The sequence below is a fragment of the Gopherus evgoodei genome, chromosome 1 (genome assembly GCF_007399415.2).
Source record: "Gopherus evgoodei ecotype Sinaloan lineage chromosome 1, rGopEvg1_v1.p, whole genome shotgun sequence".
NCBI lineage: Eukaryota > Metazoa > Chordata > Testudines > Testudinidae > Gopherus > Gopherus evgoodei.
The window spans coordinates 343,498,346-343,521,861 of record NC_044322.1 but is presented as its reverse complement, the minus strand read 5'-3'; the positions used below and the strand labels follow the sequence as shown (position 1 = coordinate 343,521,861).

General features: G+C 40.2%; 1 protein-coding gene across 3 annotated transcripts in view; it reads right to left on the bottom strand.

The window, feature by feature from the left end:
• Positions 1-1,219: 1,219 nt before the first annotated feature.
• PTPN12 (protein tyrosine phosphatase non-receptor type 12) overlaps positions 1,220-23,516 on the bottom strand; it is a 166,057-nt gene continuing 143,760 nt past the window's right edge. For 2 of the 3 annotated variants that reach the window (XM_030557090.1, XM_030556997.1), the window contains 5 exons: positions 18,706-18,783; positions 12,092-12,183; positions 6,596-6,626; positions 5,469-5,585; positions 1,220-2,538 (listed from right to left, as the gene is read on the bottom strand). In XM_030557090.1, coding sequence (XP_030412950.1) covers positions 2,477-2,538; positions 5,469-5,585; positions 6,596-6,626; positions 12,092-12,183; positions 18,706-18,783 — 380 coding nt within the window. In that variant the 3' untranslated portion in view covers positions 1,220-2,476. Of the gene's footprint in view, positions 2,539-5,468; positions 5,586-6,595; positions 6,627-12,091; positions 12,184-18,705; positions 18,784-20,283; positions 22,296-23,516 lie in introns of those variants that run through there. The other variant, XM_030557178.1, reaches the window with a different exon arrangement.

The window sequence follows — 23,516 nt, the reverse complement described above, 5'->3', positions numbered from 1 at the left end:
ATTGAGTGATGACATTTACCCAGAATCACCCACGACACTGTTTTTGCATTGGGATCTCAACCCAGAATTCCAATAGGCAGGGGAGACTGCGGGAACTATGGGACAGCTACAGGATAGCTACCCACAGTGCAATGCTCCGGAAATCGACGCTAGCCTCGGTACATGGATGCACACCGCCGAATTAATGTGCTTAGTGTGGCTGCGTGCACTTGACTTTATACAATCTGTTTTACAAAACCGGTTTATGTAAAATCGGAATAATCTTGTATTGGAGAAATACCCAAGGTCTCTTGTCACCTTTATCCTCATCTTAATTGAACTGTATATAGAGAACCTTTCCTAAATGTGCCCCTCTTGCAGGCACAACAAAAACCATGTGAGAGGGTCACTACTGGGGATAGCTACCCCACACAACAGACAATGTTTAAACCCTGGTAGGGGCATCACCCAGGGCAACTATCCATGCTAATTACTATAACTTAACCTAAGGGTACTACTAAGCTACACTAACAATGAACTATATACAATAAATTCCCAGAGAAACAAACAGTGTGAGGTGAAACACCACACAGAATGCTCCGACTTTAGCCTTGAGTGCTGAAAAGGAACTAAGGGGGGTGCGGGGTGCTGCCCTTTAATAGTGAGGGGACGGGCCAGAGCACCATCCAAACAGGTACTGCTAAGCAAAATTCCCTAGCTTCCGTGTGCTGGGCGACACACACCTGACTGCAACTACGTGAAGAACCACCAATTCTACAGAAGTCTGCTAGATTAACTTCTCACTTTCTAAAGCTCTCTGTTGTGGACACCAGTGAGCCTGAAATCAGAGAAACGGAGGAAAAATGACTAAATTGCCCCCCCACTGTGGTAGAAAAGACACTGTCAAATCTATGACTAGTGTCCAGAACAGCAGATACTCATGTATGAAGGTTTCAGTCACTATTTTCATTAATAAAAACAGGTTATAAAGTTTTTTTTTCATGTGTTTTACTACTAAGCTCATTTCTACTTTTTTTTTTGCATTGTAATTAGGCAGAAGCTCAAAGAAAGTTGACAGAAAATATATATTATTAGCATCCATTAGGTTCAGTTTCATTTTTACAGTATGAGCACTGAAGAACTGCAAACTTAAACAGCTGAATATGACCTGGCCAACCCCAAATGTAGTCTAGTTCACTTTTGAATAATATACATGTTCCTTATAAGTAAAAACACTCAATGAAATTTTGAGGTACTTTCTTTAATTTAAAGAGTCTATCATTATTACAGAAACAAAGTTTATAAGTAGAGAATCCTTATAAGGATTAATCCTTGGCATGGTATGCTGCCAAGATACAGTGTAGCTGCAAGGGCTCTATGTGAATCTTCATATGATAAGTTGCTTTCACACATACACACACTTGCTGAATGATCAAAATACTACTTTTACCAGCACAATGGAAAATAATGGCTCTCAAATAGTCCCTTTACCAGTGTGTCCTGAAATGTTTGTACAAAAGTAGAAATACACACCATATTATACTGTAGCATTAAACCAGTTATTATGTAGGAAGTTTTTAGGAAATTCATCTCTATAAAATTGAAACTTATGAAATATTAAAATGAAAACTAACAAGTGTTGGTTACTTAGAATGAGTTCTATTTTACTGGCAGGTCAGATACATTTTTTTTGTTTTTATAAATTTCTAAACCCAGATGAACTCAAACACTGAAGCAACATACATAGGCTAAGAGAATTCAATATTGTTCCAAGGCACTTACTGAATCTCCATGACTAGATGAAAAACAGAACAAATTAGGTCTGACCAATAGTATATAATATAAAAATAACCTTTTGCTTACAATTTACAAAACGTATTACAATCTTTATCTCTGCAAACCTGCAATTCTGGCTGTATGTCCAGAATTTTTTTGTTTTTAAATCAGAAATGGTTTTCTAAAATTTCAGGGCAAATAATTTACAAATAAGATACGCACGAATTTAGAACATGCAGAGATTTCTTACATCTTCTGTTAATATTTTATGATTGCAATTTTATCAAATTATATTCCTACTTGCCCTGTAAATATACAAAATAATGCATACATGGTAATCAAAAGTTAGCAAAAAGTAGTCCATAAACTCAATTTGTCAAAAGTATTACTATATTAACAAATGTCTACAAGCAGCGTGTAACAGGGTTAAAAGACATTAAGGCAATAATACTTGGAAGTCAAAAATAAACCATATGTAATACTTTCTCCTAGGTGTAATAAGGCAGGTAGATGGCCCCAGCAAAAAGTTAGGTTGTAATACTGGAATCCACTGTTGTGAATAATATTTAAGGTTTTATGCGGGATGTAAAGTAAAAGGTGTACCATTCTGTAGTTATAACTACACGGTTGTGTGTTAGTCCCCAAAAAGTAAAGAGTGGAATACTATTTATTTAGTTTTCAGTGGCACTTGACTTTTCCAGAGTGACCATTTTCTTTTTCATCATGTCCATTCTGATGGTGGCTCTCTTGGTCCTCTTGGCTTTCCACAACGGTTACCAAAACCTAAAAACAGAAAACATTTAAATTCTGTCAACTTTGAAAAAAACAAATTCAGAAATATTAGCATTGAGAAGAATTGCTATTGTTAAAGTTGTTTCAGCATCTCCCACTTAAGATAGTCCTATTTTCAGGGACTTACAAAACTTCATGTAGTCTCAATACAAGAGTTATAAATGCAAGATGCTTGTAATAACGACAAACATGAATGAGATACTTTTATATTTCACTATTTAAACTCAGATTTGGAAGGTACTTAATCCACAACGCCAAATTACAGTCTTTTATAATTTGCTTATTTTATTCCCCCCAAATACCATGATTTTGGAAAATTGTTTATTTCCTCAGGTTTTCATAATTATACAGTGAAAATGTGTTGTAATAATTAAAGCATAATTTTGCAGACTCTATAAACATGCAAGTGAGGATCGATTACATACTTAGAAACCCAAATAATTGTATGAGTAAAATATGACAATACATGGACAGTTTCAAAAAGGAAATTCAAATAAAAGTACATTACAGTACGCTCCATTTCTGAAAGGAATATACTAAGATTCATATTTACAGTAGCTGCTCTACTTTATTGCAACTAGGAGATTAAAATTTACAGCACTAGTTGTCAAAATCTTTAAGCAAGGTCTAGTGCCTAGTATAGCTAGGCTGGCAAACCCTTCTATTGCAGATGTAGCTAATACTGTTAAAGTGCTTTTGCATTTTAGTAAAAGTAACCCATAATAGCTTAATACCAAATCTGTTTATGTGTGTACTTTTAGAGTTTTATGCTCCTAAAGAATATAAGAACAGCTGTACTGGGTTAGACCATAGGTCCATATAGACCAGTATTCTGTATTCCAACAGTGGCCAATGCCATGTGCTTCAGAGGGAATGAACAGAACAGGTAATTATCAAGTGATCCATTCCCTGTCGCCCATGCCCAGCTTCCGGCAAACAAATGCTAGGGACATCGTCCCTGCCCATCCTGGCTAACAGCCATTGATGGACCTATCCTCCATTAATTTATCTAGTTCTTTTTTGAACCCTATTATAGTCTTGGCCTTCACAACATCCTCTGGCTAATTGTTCCACAGGTTTACTGCGTGTTGTGTGAAGAAATACTTCCTCATGTTTGTGTTAAACTTGCTGCCTACTAATTTCATGTGGTGATGCCTAGTTCTTGTGTTATGTGAAGGAATAAATAACACTTCCTTATTTATTTTCTCCATATCTATTATGATTTTATAGACCTCTTCAATATCCCCTATTAGTTGTCTCTTTTCTAAGCCAAAACGTCCCAGTCTTATTAATCTCTCCTCATACTGAAGCTATTCCATACCCTGAATCTTTTCCAATTCCAATTTTTTTTTTTTTGAGATGGGGCGACCACATCTGCACGCAGTATTGAAGATGTGGGTGTACCATGGATTTATATAGAGGCAATATAATATTTTCTATCTTATTATCTATCCTTTTCTTAATTATTCCCAATATTCTGTTAGCTGTTTTGACTGTTGCTGCACACTGAGTGGATGTTAAGAGAACTATCCACAATAACTCCAAAATCTCCTTCTTGAGTGGTAACAGCTAATTTAGACCGCAACATTTTATATGTATAGTTGGTATTATGTTTTCCAAGTGCATTACTTTGCATTTATCAACAGTGAATTTCATCTGCCATTTTGTTGCCCAGTCACTCAGTTTGGTGAGATCCCTTTGTAACTCTTCTCAATCTGCTCTGGACTTTATTTAAGTAATTTTCTATCATCTGCAAATTTTGCCACCTCACTGTTCAACCCTTTTCCCAGATCATTTATGAATGTGTTGAACAGCACAAGTCCCAGTACATATCCTTGGCAGGACTCCTCTATTTACATCTCTCCATTATGAAAACTGACCACTTATTCCTACCCTGTGTTTTGTATCTTTTAACCAGTTACCAGTCCATGAGAGAAACTTCCCTCTTATCCCATGACAGCTTACTTTGCTTAAGAGCCTTTGTCAAAGGCTTTCTGAAAAGTTTAAGTACACTATATCCACTGGATTCCTCTTGTCCACATGCTTGTTGACTCCCTCTGAATTCTAGTAGATTGGTGAGGCCTGATTTCCTTTACAAAAGCAATGTTGACTCCTCCTCAACAAATCATGTTCTTCTATGTGTCTGACAATTCTGTTCTTTATTATATAGTTTCAACCAACTTGCCTGGTGCTGAAGTAAGGCTCACCAGCCTGTAATTGCTGGGATTGCCTCTGGCGCCCTTTTTAAAAATTGGTGTCACATTAGCTATCCTCCAGTCATCTGCTACAGAAGCTCATTTATGACAGTTTACATACCACAGTTGTTAGTTCTGCAATTTCTCATTTGAGTTTCTTCAGAACTTTTGGGTAAATACCATCTGGCCCTGGTGACTTATTATGGTTTAGTTTATCAATTTGTTCCAAAGCCTCTTCTACTGACACCTCAATCTGGGGCAGTTCCTCAGATTTGTCACCTAAAGAGAATAGCCCAGGTTTGGGAATTTCCCTTACATCGTCAGCCGTGAAGACTGATGCAAAGAATTCATTTAGTTTCTCTGCAATGGCATTATCTTTCAGTGCTCCTTTAGCATCTCAATCATCCATTGGCCCCACTGGTTATTTAGCAGGCTTCCTGCTTTTGAATGTACTTAAAACACTTCTTGCAATTACTTTGAGTCCCTGGCTAGCTGTTCTTCAAATTCTCTTTTGGCCTTCCTAATTATATTTTTACACTTGATTTTCCTGAGTTTATGCTTCTTTATTTTCCTCAATAGAATTTAACTTCCATGTTTTAAAGGATGCTACTTTTAAAAAGTGCTACTAAATGGAATGCATATACTGAATGAGTAAACATTTATATATTTATGTTCTAAATTTAAACAAATACATAAAAGGGTCAGTTTTGAATGAATGGCAATTACCAATATCTGTGATTTCTACTGGAATTTCTGTAATTTGACCTCTTATATCAGTGGAACTGGAAAGAGGAATCTGAGGTATAGGATCAGCTGGTGTTTTGTCGCCCATTTCAAGATTATCTGGAAAACAAGAGATTTTAATATGTTAGGCAAGCAATTTTTGTGGTATTCTTAATTTCAAAATGATGCTTTCAAGTCAAACTTGATTTAAATTTTACCCTCTGTAGAAAACAGCCTTTATAAAATCTATGACTAATAGAAATGTTTTCATTCCAGTAAAAACAGTTTTTTCTTTTAACACTTCCCTGAAATGTTTGTAACCCAGGCACTGCAACAGTGAGAACTGAAAGTGCTTATAGTAAAGTTTCAGCAGTTGAACTAATACCACTGGTCTTCACTGACCAATCTTAGCGAAATCCACATATTAAAGTTTCACTTATTTCAATATGAAGTAAAGAAGATTTAAAAATTCCTTTCCGTTTTTATCTTCTAACCAACTAGTGTCAAAGGTAACTATGTAAAATATGATTTAAATTCACAGTATCTTTAATATATTCATATAAGTAGCTACATTCATGCTTTCCTTTCAGCTTATATTTGATGCTTCTGAGCAACAGAACAGAATTCATTGTAAATACTTCAGGCTTACACCAATTTATTTTGGAGCTTCATTAATGAGGTTAGAGTGTTTGTGAAAATTAGCTCATATTGTAAAATAAAATGAAAATTAATTCATTATTTATATAGTACATACAGAAGTAAAAGAGTAGTTTGGAAATGAAGGTGAAAAGATAAGACTTCGTTTGTACATTAGTATAACAGCTACAATTGGGTAGGAATAATTTTTAAGTCAGGTTGTTGTAAACCTAACTATTATTGTGACAAAGTGCAACAGGCTATAGGCTACAAAAACTATTGTAGATTTAAAAAAGGATAAAGAATTTAAGATGTTTGGTGACTATGCAATGCACATTCCCTGCAGCTAGATCAATTCAGTAGCTAGTGCAAACAGGGTAACTAACTCCTTTTGGCCTCCCACCATTACTTCAAGGCAATTCACAGACTAGTAACAAAGCAAGTTGTTAGTTTGAAAGTTTCATTTATATTTAAGAACTAAATCAATCACTTACCAAGTTTTACACATCCAGCTGTTTTCAAGCCCTGTTAATATGAAATATTGTATTTTAAATGTCTGTAGGATACCTCAAAATAATTTGTTAAAGAATGTCTGAGATTCAAGGTAAAAGCAAACATTTTTGGAAGGAGATACCATAAGCAGAATTGGAAAATTTTACACTTCCTACCAGTGGTGCAGTCAGGATGGGACATTTGGGTGGGCAGGCAATGACAGGAGGATGGGGGGCCCCACCTTCCCCGAACCCTTCTAGCAGGCTTTGCGTAGGGTGATGGAGGTTCTGGCTAGGGTCCCCCCGGGGCCCTGGATGCACACGCAGCTCCGGGAGGAGATGCAGCTCTCCAGCATGCATGAGTCCCAGCACCTGTTCTTGTCCCACTGCCCCACGCCAGGCCTGGCTCCCTGAGGAGGCAGGCCTACCTTTTTTGAGGAGCTCCTCTGCTGCCAAGCCGCACACTCGCTTGCCTGCCCCTCCCAGTGGTGGATTACCACTAGGTCATGCCTAGGGGCCCCAGCCAATTGGGGTGCCACCATCCCCCAATCTGTTCCACCCGGCGCTTCTGCCAGAGAGCAGGGTTAGGTGTGGGGGCTTGCCCTGCTTTGCTCACGTGGTGCTTCTGTTGGGGAATGAGGCCAGGGTGTGGGGGCTTGTCGGCACCAGAGCAGGGGCAAGCCCTGGTGCCTTGACCCCACTCCCTGGCTGGAGCACCAGGCAAACAGGCGGAGCCAGGCAAGTGCTGGGGCCGGAGGCTACAGAAGACTCAATGTAAAAGTATGATAGACTCATGGTAACAAGAGCTGATAGTTAATACATGAATTACTATTAAAATCATTGTTTCCATTCTGGAACGTTGGCAAAATAATGCAAGTTATGATGCATTAAAGATGACCTGGAAAGCTTTTCAAGTTTATTCATTTTTTCATTTAATAGTTAGGGCCCTACTAAATTCATGGTCCATTTTGGTCAATTTCATGGTCGCAGGATTTTAAAAATTGTCATTTCATGATTTCAGATATGTAAATCTGAAATTTCACAGTGGTAAAACTGTAGGGGTCCTTACAGAAAAGGTGATTGTGTACATGTGTGGGTGGTGTCATAAGGTTATTGGAGGGGGCTCGCGGTACTGCCTGCCTTACTTCTGCACTGCTGCTCATGGTGGCACTGCCTTCAGAGTTGGGTGGACAGAGCGGCAGCTGCTGACCCAGAGCCCAGCTCTGACAGCAGCACTGCTGCCAGCAGCAACTCAGAAGGAAGGATGACATGGTATAGTATTTGCCACCCTTACTTCTGTGCTGCTGCTTGTGGGGCATTGCCCTTAGAGCTGGATGTCTGGCCAGCAGACTCTGCTCTCTGGCCACCCAACTCTGAAGGCAGCACAGAAGTAAGGATGGCACTACTGTGATCCCCTACAACAACCTTGCGACCCACCCCCCTCACAACCTCCTTTTGGGTTGGGACCCCCAGTTTGAGAAATGGTGGTCTTCCTCCGTGAAGTCTGTACAGTATAGGGTTCTCAATCTTTCCAGACTCCTGTACCCCTTTCAGGACTCTGATCTGTCTTGCATACCCCAAGTTTCACCTCACTTAAAAACTACTTGTTTACAAATATCAAACAAAATACCAAAAAAAAAAAAGTGTCACAGGACACTATTACTGAAAAATTGCTGACTCATTTTTACCATACAATTAGAAAATAAATCAATTGGAATATAAATATTGTACTTACATTTCAGTATATACTATATAGAGCAATATAAACAAGTCATTGTGTGTATGAAATTTTAGTCTGTACTGACTTTGCTAGTGCTTTTTATGTAGCCTCTTGCAAAATTAGGCAAATATCTAGATGAGTTGATGTACCCCTTGGAAGACCTTTGCATACTCCCAGGGGTACGTGTACTCCTGGTTGAGAACCACTGGTATAAGGTAAAAGTACACAGAAGACCAGATTTCACAGGGGAGACCAGGTTTCATGGTCCGTGATGTGTTTTTCACGGTTATGGATTTGGTAGGGCCCTATTCATCATCCATGAAGACACATTTCTACTATATTTTTGTCAAAATCCACATTTTCTTGCTTTTTATAAAAGTAAAAAATAGCTATTCTGATCTTTCCAAGAGTAGTTCGGGGGGCTTCAGGTTTGCTTCCAGCTGACACTTCGGCCTTGTCTACACTACAAAGTTGCAGTGCTGGTGAGGGGGTTACAGCGCTGCAACTTAGGATGTGTACACACCTGCAGGGCATTACCAGCGCTGCAACTCCCGGTTTCTTACACCCGGTCGTGCCTCAGGTGTAGAGGATCCAGCGCTGGATCACCAGCGCTGGTCATCAGGTGTAGACACTCACCAGCGTTTTTGTTGACCTCCGTGGAATAAGCAGGTATCCCAGCATACCTGAGGAAGCCTCTCAATTAAGCAAACTCCACTGCCCTCCAAGCAGGTCTCCTTCCCCACGGTGTGCTCTGGCGTTCCCCGACCCCCCCCTCCAAGCAGGTCTCCTTCCCCGCGGTGTGCTCTGGCGTTCCCCGACCCCCCCTCCAAGCAGGTATCCAGCCCAGCGGTGTGCTCTGGCGTTCCCCGACCCCCCCTCCAAGCAGGTATCCAGCCCCGCGGTGTGCTCTGGCATTCCCCGACCCCCCCTCCAAGCAGGTCTCCTTCCCCGCGGTGTGCTCTGGCGTTCCCCGACCCCCCCTCCAAGCAGGTCTCCAGCCCCATGGTGTGCTCTGGCGTTCCCCAACCCCCCCTCCAAGCAGGTATCCAGCCCTGCGGTGTGCTCTGGCGTTCCCCGACCCCCCTCCAAGCAGGTCTCCTTCCCCGCGGTGTGCTCTGGCATTCCCCGACCCCCCCTCCAAGCAGGTCTCCTTCCCCGCGGTGTGCTCTGGCGTTCTCTGACCCCCCCTCCAAGCAGGTCTCCTTCCCCGCGGTGTGCTCTGGCGTTCCCCGACCCCCCCTCCAAGCAGGTATCCAGCCCCGCGGTGTGCTCTGGCGTTCCCCGACCCCTCCTCCAAGCAGGTATCCAGCCCTGCGGTGTGCTCTGGCGTTCCCCGACCCCTCCTCCAAGCAGATGTCCTTCCCCGTGGTGTGCAACAGCGCTGCAGCGTGGCCACATCTAACACCACTTGCAGCGCTGGTTGCTGTAAGTGTGGCCACCCTGCAGCGCTGGCCCTATACAGCTGTACTAATACAGCTGTAACAACCTGCGCTGCAAAATTGTAGATGTAGACATACCCTTCTATTGCATATCGAACAGATGCAAACATACCACTTTCTATACCCTCTGTACTTATACAGTGCTAAACTGATTTAAAGTTTAGTATTTTTATTGAAGATGCTACACTGTTGCTTCCCAGCAGAATATGGGAAGGGGGAAACAGTCAGTAGCAGAAGCTCAGATGACAGCTCAATGATTAAGGTGATCATGGGGTTTGTGAGCTGCTGAGGGCAAATGGGTGTCCCCAAAATGGCAACATTCAAGGAGGAAAGAGAGGGAAGTTGTATTTAAAACATTAGGACTTCAAACATACATATTAATATGACGCCTGTTACAAAAATGTTACCGACGAAATTAATTCATGTCACTATTACATTTGCATTCAGGTTGTTCCTTTCCCTTATCTTTCGTATTCCCCTATCTCAGCACAGCAGCCATCTAACATAGAGGAGGGCAAACTATGACCCACAGGCCACATCCATCCCACAGGACCATCCTGATTGGTCCCTGAGCTCCTGACCCCTCCACCGTCCCCTTTCCTTGGAGCCTCAACTCACTGTGCCGCCAGTGCTCTGGGCTGCGCGACTAGCTACAGCCGGGCTGCGCAGCTGCAAGCTCTTTCCACTCTGAGTGGCATGGGGCGGGGGGTGTTGGATAAGGGGCAGGAGGTTCTGGGGTGCAGTCAGGGGACAGGGAGCGGGGGGGCTGGATAAAGGGTGGGGTCCCAGGACAGGGCGGTCAGGGGACAAAGAGCGGGGGGGGGGGGGAGAGGCTGGCGGTTCTGAGGGGGGCAGTTGGGTGCATAGGGGTTGGGGGCCAGGCTGTTCGGGGAGGCACAACTTTCCCTACCTGGCCCGCCATACAGTTTCACAACCCTGATGCTCGGGCCAAGAAGTTTGCCACCCCTGATATAGCATATTAGTAATGACTGCAATAATGAAGAGAATTAAAGTGGAATTGACTAACCAGTTAAGTAGCTGCATGATTTGGTCACCACTAGCACAAGATCATTCTATATCTCTAGCATAGTTAGGACAGTTTATTACATAGGCCGAGAATTTAGTCTTCCATCCTACAGGTTTGGAAGTTATTTTGGACATTTTAATACTCTAACAGGTTTTCAATTTATTTAAATCAACTTTCTATCTTGTGGTTGAAGTCAAGGACACTTCTATTGTAATGTGGAGGAGCTCTTAATGCAGACCTGCAAAGAAATATACTGGGCTGTGCGCAATGTGTCTTCCCTTCTCTTTTTTGGAGCTTCTTAATGATATGAAGAAAGCCTGATAGGCTGAGTTTTTTGGTTTGTTTTATTTTTTTCACATTAAAAATACAAGCCTTGGGCAAAAGCTTCCAAAGTGCTTAAGTATCTTGGGAGCCCATGTCCCATTTTCAAAAGACTTCTAAGTGCCTAAATCACTAAGTCACTTTTGAAAATGTGAGTTAAGTGTTCTCGGAAATTTTACCCATAGTCTACCCTGACAGACAATTGACAACAGGAAAGTAAGTAGGTTTGTCATCATATTTCATTTAGCGTATTTGAGACATTAAAAAGTAATTTTTATTTTAACTGTTTTTGTTAACCCCTTTAACTAAAATCACTTGGATGGCAAAAACCTCCCAACCCACATTTCTCAATCATGTAAGACCTCCTCTAACAGTAAAACCTTCATATTTTTTGTACTATTAAGAAAAACACCTTTTGGAAAATATCTTCTCAAGATCCTTATACATCAAAGGATAGTCATAATCCTAATTTACACAGTAATAAATTATTTTTTCATTGCAGGTCACCTTTAACATGTGTACAATTTTGTATGGGGCAAGGATTGGTGAAATGTAGTTGGTTGCAATGGAAAGGAAAGAGGGATTGTTCCTAGCAGTGTAACTTCAGAAGGCAAAGGAGAGTAGTCTGAGTGTAGGGTAGCATTTAACTCATTTCATAGAACGTTCAGTTTCTGATTTTAATTTTCATGCCTGTTTAAAGCTAGAAGAGCTCTGTGCTACCACTTCATCTGAAGTATTGGTGACAAAAAATGCAGAAATGTTAGCACTCAAAATTCAGAACAACAGTATAGAAAAGCAGCTCAGGTTTAATTTTTAAAATTAAATTGATATAGATTACCAGTTAAAGCAAAAGGGGGGAGTTAACTTGGTTAGCTGAAGTTTATCAACAATTATAAACATTTAAAAAATATATATTTTTACCATTTGGCTGTATATTCAAAAGGTTAGTTCCAGAAGCTAAAAATTAACATGTACTTGTCAATCATACTTACTGTAGATTCTGGTTGTTCAGGAAGATTCTGATCTTGCAGTATACGCCTTTCAGCAGATTGTGAAAATGTAACAGGCTTGGTCAAAGGTGCATCTAATAAAAACAAAATTTTAAAATCAAAATATATTTCAGAAATGTATATACTGTGGTCTCCTGAGTTTCAATACCACACCAAGGACCTTCTTAACAAAACTTTAGAGATAAATTACATTAACAACTTTCTCTAAGAGGTCTTTAAAACAAACAGTATTCACAATATTTCTAAGCAACATTTTGTTCAAGACACTTAATGAAGAACTTCCAAAATTACAAAGTGACGCCAATCAAAATGCAAAATCACAAAATTCCCTTTTTTGCTTAAAATTGGATAGAATTTCCTACAATCAGGGAATTCCAGTTGGTAGACAACTGGGTTAGTTTTTAGGTAAAATTAAAAAAATGCAATACACCAACTGCAAAAAAAATTATACCCTGAATATATACAACATGCAAAACTTGGATATGCATTGATAGAGTCCACTAAATTCTATTTTGACATCTCAGGCTAGAATACAACATTATATGCAAAAGAAATATTTTAGAGGGAGAATAATAGATATTTATAAAGTCACAGTTACAGATGGTACAAAGCCAAGAATTACAAACCCAAAAATTCAGAGCTAGGGTTAGATCTGAAATATCAAAACATGTCAAGCCAAGGAAATGCACAAATAACCATAATTCTTCCCTGTAGTGACACCATATAAAATATGATTCAGATTATGGCATTTTAGCATTTTTTGTCTGAATTAAATGTTTAAAGACAGAATTTTCTTCTCACATCTCTACAGGGCAGAAATAAGATTGTTTAGGTACTGCAACTGTACATTTTGCCTTGATTTCTTTCAGGCTTAACCTTCAGTCTGAATTTCCTGGGTTTGTGACATTTTCTTTTGAGATAATTACAGCCTCCCTGATTTTTTTTTTTTAAAGCTTTAGCACTCAACCTTAATTCCATTTTAAACAATTTTTGTCTGCAAAATTTCATTTTAAAAATGGTTCTTACATGGGCACTACACAAATTCCAACAATGTTACGATGTGATAATTTTAATGGATTTGAAAATATGAAGCAAAAACCTTATTTTAAATGTTAAATTTTATGACCAGATTCACTAGTATGCTTAGAAGTGCCAAGCAGTAAGAATGTACACACACCTTCTCCTTCATTAAGTTTTTCCTGTCCTCCAAACTTTCCTGCATACAAACATGCCACCTAGTTCTCCCAACTGCCTGGATCCTGCATATTTCCTTGTGCACCCCGTTTTCTCCTCCCTTTCTGCTCTCTCTTGAATTGATCTGCTTCAACAGGTAGCTTTTGTGGAGACATATTTCGGATTAATGGTAATTTTTTGCCATTATTTTTCATAACAAAATTTGCCAGGATTTAGAGCATTAAATCTTCAGAGAAACTGAAGAATTTGCCCTTATTCAAAATGGCCTTCATCTCCGGTTGTTCTCAATGAGAGATGCTGTCAGAAACAGGTAAGTAAGAGTTAATAGAACAAAACTGCTTCATATCTCTTTTGCCTGGAAAGGGTTAACAAGAACAGTGAGCCTGGCTGTCACCTGACCCGAGGACCAATCAGAGGACAGGATACTTTCAAATCTTGAGGGAGGGAAGTTTTTGTGCTGTGCTGTTAGTTTTGGTGGTTGTTCACTCTGGGGGCTCAGAGGGATCAGACGTGCAACCAGGTTTCTCTCCAATCTCGTCGATACAGGCTCTTATAAGTTCAGACTAGTGAGTACTAGGTAGATAAAGCGAGTTAGGCTTATGGTTGTTTTCTTATTTTGCAAATGTGTATTTGGCTGGAAGGAGTTCAAATGTGTATTTGGCTGAAAAGATTTTAATTTGTACTTGTATACTTAGGCTGGGAGGGAGTTCCCAGTGTTTATAGCTGAAAGACCCTGTATCTATTCCGTTTTTTTTTTAATTTACAAAGATAATTTTTACTGTTTTTTCTTTCTTTAATTAAAAGCTTTTCTTGTTTAAGAACCTAATTGTTTTTCTATTCTGGTGAGACCCCAGGGGGCTGGGGCTGGATTCACCAGGGAATTGGTGGGGAGAAAGGAGGGAAGAGGGAGAGAGAGGCTGATTTCTCTCTGTGCCAGGATTACTTTTTCCTCAGGAAGAGTCTGGGAGGGGGAAAGAGAAGGAGGGAGGAAGGTGAATTGTCCTCTCTGTTTTGTGATTCAAGGAGTTTGAATCACACAGTGATCTTCCAGGGTAACCCAGGGAGGGGAAGCCTGGGAGAGGCAACGGTGAGGGAAAGGGTTTACTTTCCTTGTGTTAAGATCCAGAGGGTCTGGGTCTTGGGGGTCCCCGGGCAAGGTTTTGGGGGACCAGAGTGTACCAGGCACTGGAATTCCTGGTTGGTGGCAGCGCTACAAGTACTAAGCTGGTAATTGAGCTTAGAGGAATTCATGCTGGGACCCCATCTTTTGGATACTAAGGTTCACAGTGGGGAATTGCACTATGACAGATGCCAAGTCGCACTCAAAATGGTGGCCTGCCAGGAGGTAGACGAGAACATTCCAGGAGAGATGCTCCTCTCAAGATGGTCACCAAGTGAGGGTTGTGGTTTCAGTCTTTGTCATGTCTTATTGTTCTCCATCATTTTGGAAGAGGGCTGTTCTTTGTGGATTTTCTGTCGACCATTAATTTACTATTTGCTGAATGAGAAACTTTTAGTTACAAAAAGTAATTGGGGAATTAAATTTTTTGTTTTTTTTTTATTCTTTAAATGTAGCCTGGACAAGATTTCAGTGAGTTTTAACTATGTCAGAAGTGTGAAGGGTCTGCATTATTCCATTACAGAGATCATTCAGGACAAAAAAATTGTTTGAATAGGATGCTAACTTGCTTAAAGAGCCCATTTTAATTAATTTTGATTCAGATAAAACTGATTTATTTATGAATTCTCAGAAAATAAATACTACGCTCCAGGAGTAAGTGCTCTAAAATCCAGTTCATCCTTAACTATGGATTCACAAATGGCACTTTCACAACTCAGGTAATTTCTATAGGAATTTTTAATGAATCAGTAAACTCAAAGGTTGTACCGTACGACTGGAGAATTGCTAACATAGTTCCTATTTTTAAGAAAGGGGAAAAAATGTGATCTGGGTAACTATAGGCCTGTTAGTTTGACATCTGTAGTATGTAAGGTCTTGGAAAAAATTTTGAAGGAGAAAGTAGTTCAGGACATTGAGGTCAATGGTAATTGGGACAAAATACAACATGGTTTTACAAAAGGTAGATCATGCCAAACCAACCTGATCTCCTTCTTTGAGAAGGTAACAGATTTTTTAGACAAAGGAAACGCAGTGGATCTAATTTACCTCGATTCAATAAGGCATTTGATGTGGTTTCACATGGGGAATTATTAGTTAAATTGGAAAAAATGGGGATCAATATGAAAATTGAAAGGTGGATAAGGATCTGGTTAAAGGGGAGACTACAACAGGTTGCACTGAAAGGTGAACTGTCAGGCTGGAAGAAGGTTACTAGTGGAGTTCCTCAGGGATCCGTTTTGGGACCAATTTTATTTAATCTTTTTATTACTGACCTTGGCATAAAAAGTGGGAATGTGCTAATAAAGTTTGCAGATGACACAAAGCTGGGAGGTATTGCTAACACAGAGAAGGACTGGGATATCATACAGGAAGATCTGGATGACCTTGTAAACTGGAGTAATAGTAATACGATGAAATTTAATAGTGAAAAGTGCAAGGTCATGCATTTAGGGAGAAATAACAAGAATTTTTGTTATAAATTGGGGACACATCAGTTGGAAGTACCAGAGGAGGAGAAAGACCTTGGAGTATTGGTTGATCACAGGATGACTATGAGCCGCCAAAGTGAAATGGCCGTTAAAAAAGCTAATGGGGTTTTAGGATGCATCAGGCGAGTTATTTCCAGCAAAGATAAGGAGGTGTTAGTACTGTTATATAAGGCACTGGTGAGACCTCATCTGGAATACTGTGTGCAGTTCTGGTCTCCCATGTTTAAGAAGGATGAATTCAAACTGGAACAGCTAGAGAAGGGCTACTAGGATGATCCGAGGAATGGAAAACCTATTTTATGAAAGGAGACTCAAAGAGCTTGGCTTGTTTAGCCTAACCAAAAGAAGGTTGAGGGGGGATATGACTGCTCTTTATAAATATATCAGAGGGATAAATATTAGGGAGGGAGAGGAATTAAAAGTTAGTACCAATGTGGACACAAGAACAAATGGATATAAACTGGACACTAGGAAGTTTAGACTTGAAATTAGACGAAGGTTTCTAAGCATTAGAGGAGTGAAAAGACATCTGGTTTTAAGACTAAGCTTGATAAGTTTATGGAGGGGATGCATGATGGGATAGCCTAATTTTGGCAATTAATTTGGCAACTGATCTTTGATTATCTTTGGTAAGTAAGCCCAGTGGTCTGTGATGGGATGTTAGATGGAGTGGGATCTGAGTTACAACAGAGAATTCTTTCCTGGGTGCCGGCTGGTGAGCCTTGCCCACATGTTCAGGGTTTAACTGATGGCCATATTTGGGGTCGAGAAGGAATTTTCCTCCAGGACAGACTGGCAGAGGCCCTGGAGGTTTTTCGCCTTCCTCTGCAGCATGGGGCACGGGTCACTTGCTGGAGGATTCTCTGCAGCTTGGCGTCTTCAAACCACAATTTGAGGACTTCAATAACTCAGACATAGGTTAGGGGTTTGTTACAGGAGTGGGTGGGTGAGATTCTGTGGCCTGCATTGTGCAGGTCAGACTAGATGATCGTGGTGGTCCCTTCTGACCTTGAAGTCTATGAGTCTATACAAAATTCTCTAGAGCATTACCAATCTGCTCAGACCTGATTTACATTAATTCCTTTTATTTATTTACTAATTAAAGCCATTGCTGGTTTTATAAGTGAAGTATACTGATACACACACAGTGACTGATTTATTAGAGTTGGAAGTGTTATCTGTTTCAATGTTACAGTAGCACTGTGCTAAATACATGTAACAATATCGGACTGGACTGCTGCTTCTGCTGGACACAATGGAGTCAGGCAACAAGGAGCTGTAAACAGCTCCCTTATTCTCTGCACAGCCCTAGACATTGCTTAGAGCAGCCAATGCTATTCTGTGATAGGGACTGTTGCCAGCTGTCAAACAGATGGTTAAGGGTTAATGCCTCTTACCTGTAAAGGGTTAAAAAGTTCACCTAGCCTAGCTAACACCTGACCAGAGGAACCAATGGGGGAACAAGATGTTTCAAAAGGAAGGAGGGAAGTTTTTCCTTTGTTTAGAGTTTCAGTTTCAGCTGGAGTGAAAAAGATCAAGGAACCAGCCTCTTATCAGTGTAGTAAGTTTTCGAAAGGAATAAATAGGGTTATGTTTATTTCTTTGTAACCTGTCTTATGCAATTAGAGGTAGAATCAAATTGGGTATTTGGGTATTTTTTTGTGTAACTAAGTTTGTGCCCAGGAGAACATCCTCTGTGTTTTGAATCTGTTGTCTGTGAGAGTAGCTGGTATATTAGTCTCTCCCAGAGGGTTTTCTTTTATCTTTTTTTTCTTTAATTAAAAGCCTTTTTCTTAATACCTGATTGATTTTTCCTTGTTTTTAGATTAAAGGGGATTGGATCTGGACTCACCAGGGATTGGTGGGAGAAAGGAGGGGGGATGGTTAATTTCTCCTTGTTTTAAGATCCAAGGGATTGGATCTGGACTCACCAGGGAATTGGTGAAGGAGTCTCTCAAGGCTACCCAGGGAGGGGAAGGTTTTGGAGGGAAAGGGAGTGATCCAGACACTGAAAATTCTCGATGGTGGCAGCGATACCAGATCTAAGCTAGTAATTAAGCTTAGAAGTGTCCATGCAGGTCCCCACATTTGTACCCTAAAGTTCAGAGTGGGGAAGGAACCTTGACACCAGCTGATTTGAAGGACCATCTATCAGCTAAGGAGAAAGTAGTACAGCATACACCAGCCACACTCCCTCCCCAACCCCTACATTGGAGGTTACAAGTATACTGAAAAAGGAGACAAGTAAATCTTTAGTGGAGAGGGGGAAATACAGCCACATTTCTATCTCTGCACCAGTCTCTTCAAACTATCCTTAACATAGTGTTACAAGCTTTTAATATACTGTATTTTAAGAACATATCCTTTTTTCAGGAAATGTTGACAAACCATAAATTCAATTTTTATCAGCACTCCCACCAGCTGTATCCAGGTGCATGTATTAATGTATTACTATGCTAAATGGATGTAGATAGAGAGAGTATACCAATCAAGTTTGCAGATGACACAAAGCTGGGAGAGGGGGTGCCCATACTTTGGAGGATAGAGCTAAAATTCAGAGGGATCTCAATAAATTGGAGAACTGGACTATAGACAACCAAATGAAATTCAACAGAAACAAATGTAAGGTGCTACACTTAGGGGGGAAAATGCATGGGTGGGGAAACTGGCTTGATATCTTTTTAATTCTTTAAAACAAACAAAAAGCAGCAGCACCCAGAACTACTGTATTGGACTGGTATTCAGAATTATTTTATTCCCCAAACCTGTAAAACATAACAGAAGAGACTCACTCTGTTCACTTGCTAATACAAATGATTCTGGTGTTCTTTCTGGTAGTGGGGGAGAGGAGTCTTCACTCACATCAGCATCTAAAATCAAATGTATTACTGTAGTTAGACAAACTGAGAATGATGTAGCTTTGTTTAAACAAACAGAATTTTTAATAACACTTAATAGGTCAATTTTTACAAGACCACAGTATAAGGCATTGTATAAAGAAAAGTTTAAAACCAAATACAGATGCAACAACAGGTTTACACAGCAAATGAAACCATTTCCTCTATCATTCTCATATTTTAAGTGTGCAAACTCTTTGGGGAAAGGGCAGTGTCTCTGTATTGTTCAGTAATTAGTTCACTGACAGTGTTCAGCAAATCAAATATCAGATGAAAAACTACTTTCTGTTCAGATGCCTAATGTTCTTCAATTTGTACTTGGAGGGGGAAGAGTATCTCCTTAGTGGTGTTTGAGAAGTTTTTTGTAATAAGCTCAAAACAGTAATACAAGTAAAGGGGAAAAAAAAACTTACTCTGTTTGGAGCAATGAAGCAAAAACAATGTTTTGTGCTACCCACTCTGAATTTAAAGAGAATTAGGATGTCTCAGTACTGGAGAGCTCTGCTATTGCTTCTTGAACCTTGAGGGTTATGTCAGTGCCAATAGCAATCGTCCAGTGTATCCACAGTAGCCATTTAGTTTTACTTACAGTTCTGCCCTGTGATAAATGAAGGGGAAGGGGGCAGCTCCCTTTTATGGGCACCCAGCCAGCCAGTTAGCTACAAAATCCCTGTTAGTAGCTGTTCTCTACTTGCTTTACCTGCAAAGGGTTAAAAAGCCCATAGGTAAAAGGGAGGGAGTGGGCACCTGACCAAAGAGCCAATGGGAGGGCTAGAACTTTTTAAAATTGGGAAAAAAAAATTCCTTTGTGTCTGTCTGTTCTCTGGAGAGAGGAGACACAGAGCAGCAATGCTGTAAGAAGCTTTAAACCAGTTATGAAAAATCATCAAATCATACCTAGGGATTACTTATCTGAACCCCAGATAAGCAAGTACATCAGGGAATGTCTAGGAAAACGTGATTAGGTTTCTCTCTTATTTCTTTATGGCTTGTGGACGATTCTGTGCTAACCTCAAAATGCTTTTGTTTTGCTTGTAACCATGAAGCTGGACCTCAAGAAAACTATACTTGATGCTTAATTATTATATTTGCTCTTTTAAAATCTAGCAATAGCCTAAGTTCCAAATGTATTTTCTTTTTGTTTTTAATAAAATTTACCTTTAAGAACAGGATTGGGTTTGTGTGTCCTAAGGTTTGTGCATGTTTAATTAGCTGGTGGCAACAGCTGATTTCCTTTGTTATCTTTCTCAGCTCTTCCCCAGGGATGGGGGAGGGAGTGTAAGGGCTCACAGGTACCCACAGGGAGGAATTCTCATGTGTGCCTTCCTGAGTCCGAAGGTTTTTTTGTTTTTTGGGCGCACTTGGGTGGTGGCAGCGTCCACCCATCCAAGGTCAGAGAGAAGCTGTAATCTTGGGGAGTTTAATACAAGTCTGGAGTGGCCAGTATTAATTTTTAGAATCCTTGTGGGCCCCCGACCTTCTGCACTCAAAGTGCCAGAGTGGGGAATCAGCCTTGACATGCCTCATGTTTATACACAGCACACTAATCAACCTTTGTAGGCACACTGCCTCTCAAGTTTCTAAGCCCACAATTTCAGGTTTCCTGAAACAATGGCTTGCTAGAGATTTGAAAAATGTTTCTGCAAGCCCATGGAAATTATGAGAGAAGAGGGATCAAAATCTCAACTCCTTTAGAAACATAACCATTCATATCCATGGCCTGTTTGCAAAACGGAAACAAAACAAGACAATTTTCTACTGGAGGTAAGAGAAGACTGCTATTTGTTATTAAATATTGTTTTCTTTGCCAGTGGTGGGTTTAACTTTATGCAACAGCTGTTGCTGATCCCATTTTGTAAATGTGTATGATTTTGATTAAAGATATTATATAAAATGAGGTAGTCTGGTGTCCAGTGAGATTTAATGATACTATGAAGGATAAAATTTCATTAAGCAGAATAATTTAACAGATATACTGAAAACCATCTTTATTTAACAACACATACAGGCCAGCTAAAGAAATCAATGCAAAATGCATAATAAAACAAACAGTTTGTAACTAGATACTGTACAGACAGGAATTGCATCTTCTGTGGATTCTCATTGTCTTTTTCTTGGTTCTGATGAGGGGTAGAGTTGCATAGGAATGCCCAGGAAGAAGCAGGTAAGAATGGACAGTCCAATATGTAGTGCTCATGTCTAATGGCATTGTACTGAAGAGCTGGAACAGAATGCACGTGCAGGGAGCCAGAGGGGAACAAACTGCAATTTGCCTCTTGCTCTGCATTTATTTCCCGTGAAGAGCTCCCTGTGGTACTCTTTTTCCAGTAGGCTCATTTCCCTGTCACAATAGATGTATTCCATTATGGCTTCTCTGTCCTCTTCCCTGAATGTACACAAAAAAGGTTGACTGTCCTCAAACTTCTATTTCTTGTCCTCCACCTCAAATTCTGTTGCTGTATATTTTCACACCCCTATGATGGTCACCATTTCATCTCTTGCTCTGCTTTAGCAGAAGACAGGTCAAGCATATGCTCCTTGTGGTGCTGCCTGTTCACTATATTGGTGTAACTAACGTTTCCAAATTGTGGCCTAGATGCAGTAGTGGTTTCTAAACCAAGAAATAAGGAGAGAGAGTCAACAGGCATATTAATGTATTGATCACCCTTGAAGTATCAAGGAGTGTCATAAAAGTAGCATTCATTTCCCTTTTAAATTCAAAGTCTAAAGATAATCTGTAAAAGATTTATTTTAGAAAACTGAATATGAGCCCTTTTTGCTTCATTATGATTTAGAAAACTTTTGAGTTCGTATTTTTACCCGTTGCCTTTGAAATATCAGGAATACGAATTTATGTCTTTCCCAGTTTTCATGGAAGATTTACTGGATATTTCCAGAGAACATATAGTCAGCTCTCACATCTTAACAGAAAGTTAGGGCATGTTGAATTTTTAACAAAGGTTTCCTTTTTCCAAAATGTTAGCGACAGAACAAAAAGTGGCTACAAATACCTTCCTCTTTTCATTGTTAAGCTTTTACTCTAAGCTCTTATGACATTAATTTCAGAGGAGTAAATTAACAGCAATATATCTTGTTTAGAGGAACTTTCATCTCCCAAGTCCTCATTCAAAACTTGCTCATCAGCTTGTGTCCAGAACGAGACACTGCAAAGAGATCTTTCAGCACCCAGAACAGTTCTGGATAAGCCTTTATCCACATCAGTTCTGGATTTGGACCCATACGTCCTTTCCACCTTTCCTTGTTCCTCAACAGCACATTGACAGCTTTTTTGATGCTGTCCAAAATGAACTCAGACTATAGATGATGATGTGCTGAGAATATTATCAAGGCGTCATAAATAGGTATCTTCCATGCTGCTGTGGTGCAACTGTCAACATTCCAGGCCTTGTTGCACTGGACCTTCAGATCCTCTATCTTCTCCCAGAATTAATGATACTTTGTTTGGTGAGACATTTGGAACCCAGCTGTAAAACATGATATTATGAATCAGTTCAGCTGGGAATAATCTGCTGGTTGCTCCAGGTTCTCATGAACACCGAAACCAAACCAGCTGGATGCACATTTAAATGATGGTTTCTTCTGATATACTACAAAAGTGGCCTGATAACTCAAGAGATTGTGAAAACACATGTACTGACATCCCAAGCATGTGCAATCCAATTTGAATGGGTGAAAGGCTTCTACCAAATTTGACCCTTGTACAATATAGAAGCACCTAAACAACGATCACTGCACTGTAATGCACACTAATTGCACTGTTGCAGCTGTTATGCCAATACTGTTCTCTACCCTGGTGATGCAATGGCAGAGATGAACAGATGTCACAATTAACTCAAACAATATCCACAAAGTCCATGAGCCCTGGTGCACTGTTGAAAGTCTGGCATGTGGACTTGCTGGCATGCCTGTAACAGTGGTTAGCATGCCAAATTTTTCTAGTATAGACAAGAAAAGTTCACACACATGTATATGGTCTCTTCTTTAGGGCTTTTAACTAAATTATTAGCACTTTCATCTCAAAGTACTTTACAACCAAGTAAGCGTCACAAATAGCTTTCGTGCGGTTTGCACAGGGTGGCTGGCCTCTTAAATGAAGTGGGTCCAGCTTCTCTGGAGACTAAGAAGTGCACCCAGTTGGGAGTCTAATGAAGGGGCAGCTGGCACCTGATTGGGAGTATAATTAGAGAGAAGACAAGACAGACGAGCTTGAAAAGGACTGGGGAAGGACTCTACGAAAGGAAAAACTGCACGATAGCGCCTTAGAATCTAGGCCCAGAGAGGGCAGGAATAAACTATCTAGCTATGAAGAACAGCAAATCCTATCAGACAGAAGACAGTAGCAGAGGAGTAGCAGAAAAACTTCAGGAAGCGGTATGTCTGGGAAGGGAATAAACTGGGACGAACTGCAAGCAGCAGCACAAAATCTGAAGAGGAAGGTGCAAAGTCTGAAGAATCTGGTATAACAGGCTGAAACTGAGAAAAATAAAACCCTAATGAAAAAGCTGTTTGAAACATAAGTGTCTGCATGATAATCTTTAAATGACAACATGGTGCATAGACCTAGTGTGACATTGTGGATGACGACTCCTGTTCACCTATACATGGTTGTGTTTAATGGAGAGTCCCACGAAATACAAAGAAACCCATCAGTTTAGGGGTGGTGCTCCGCTGAGGCCTGCTCCATT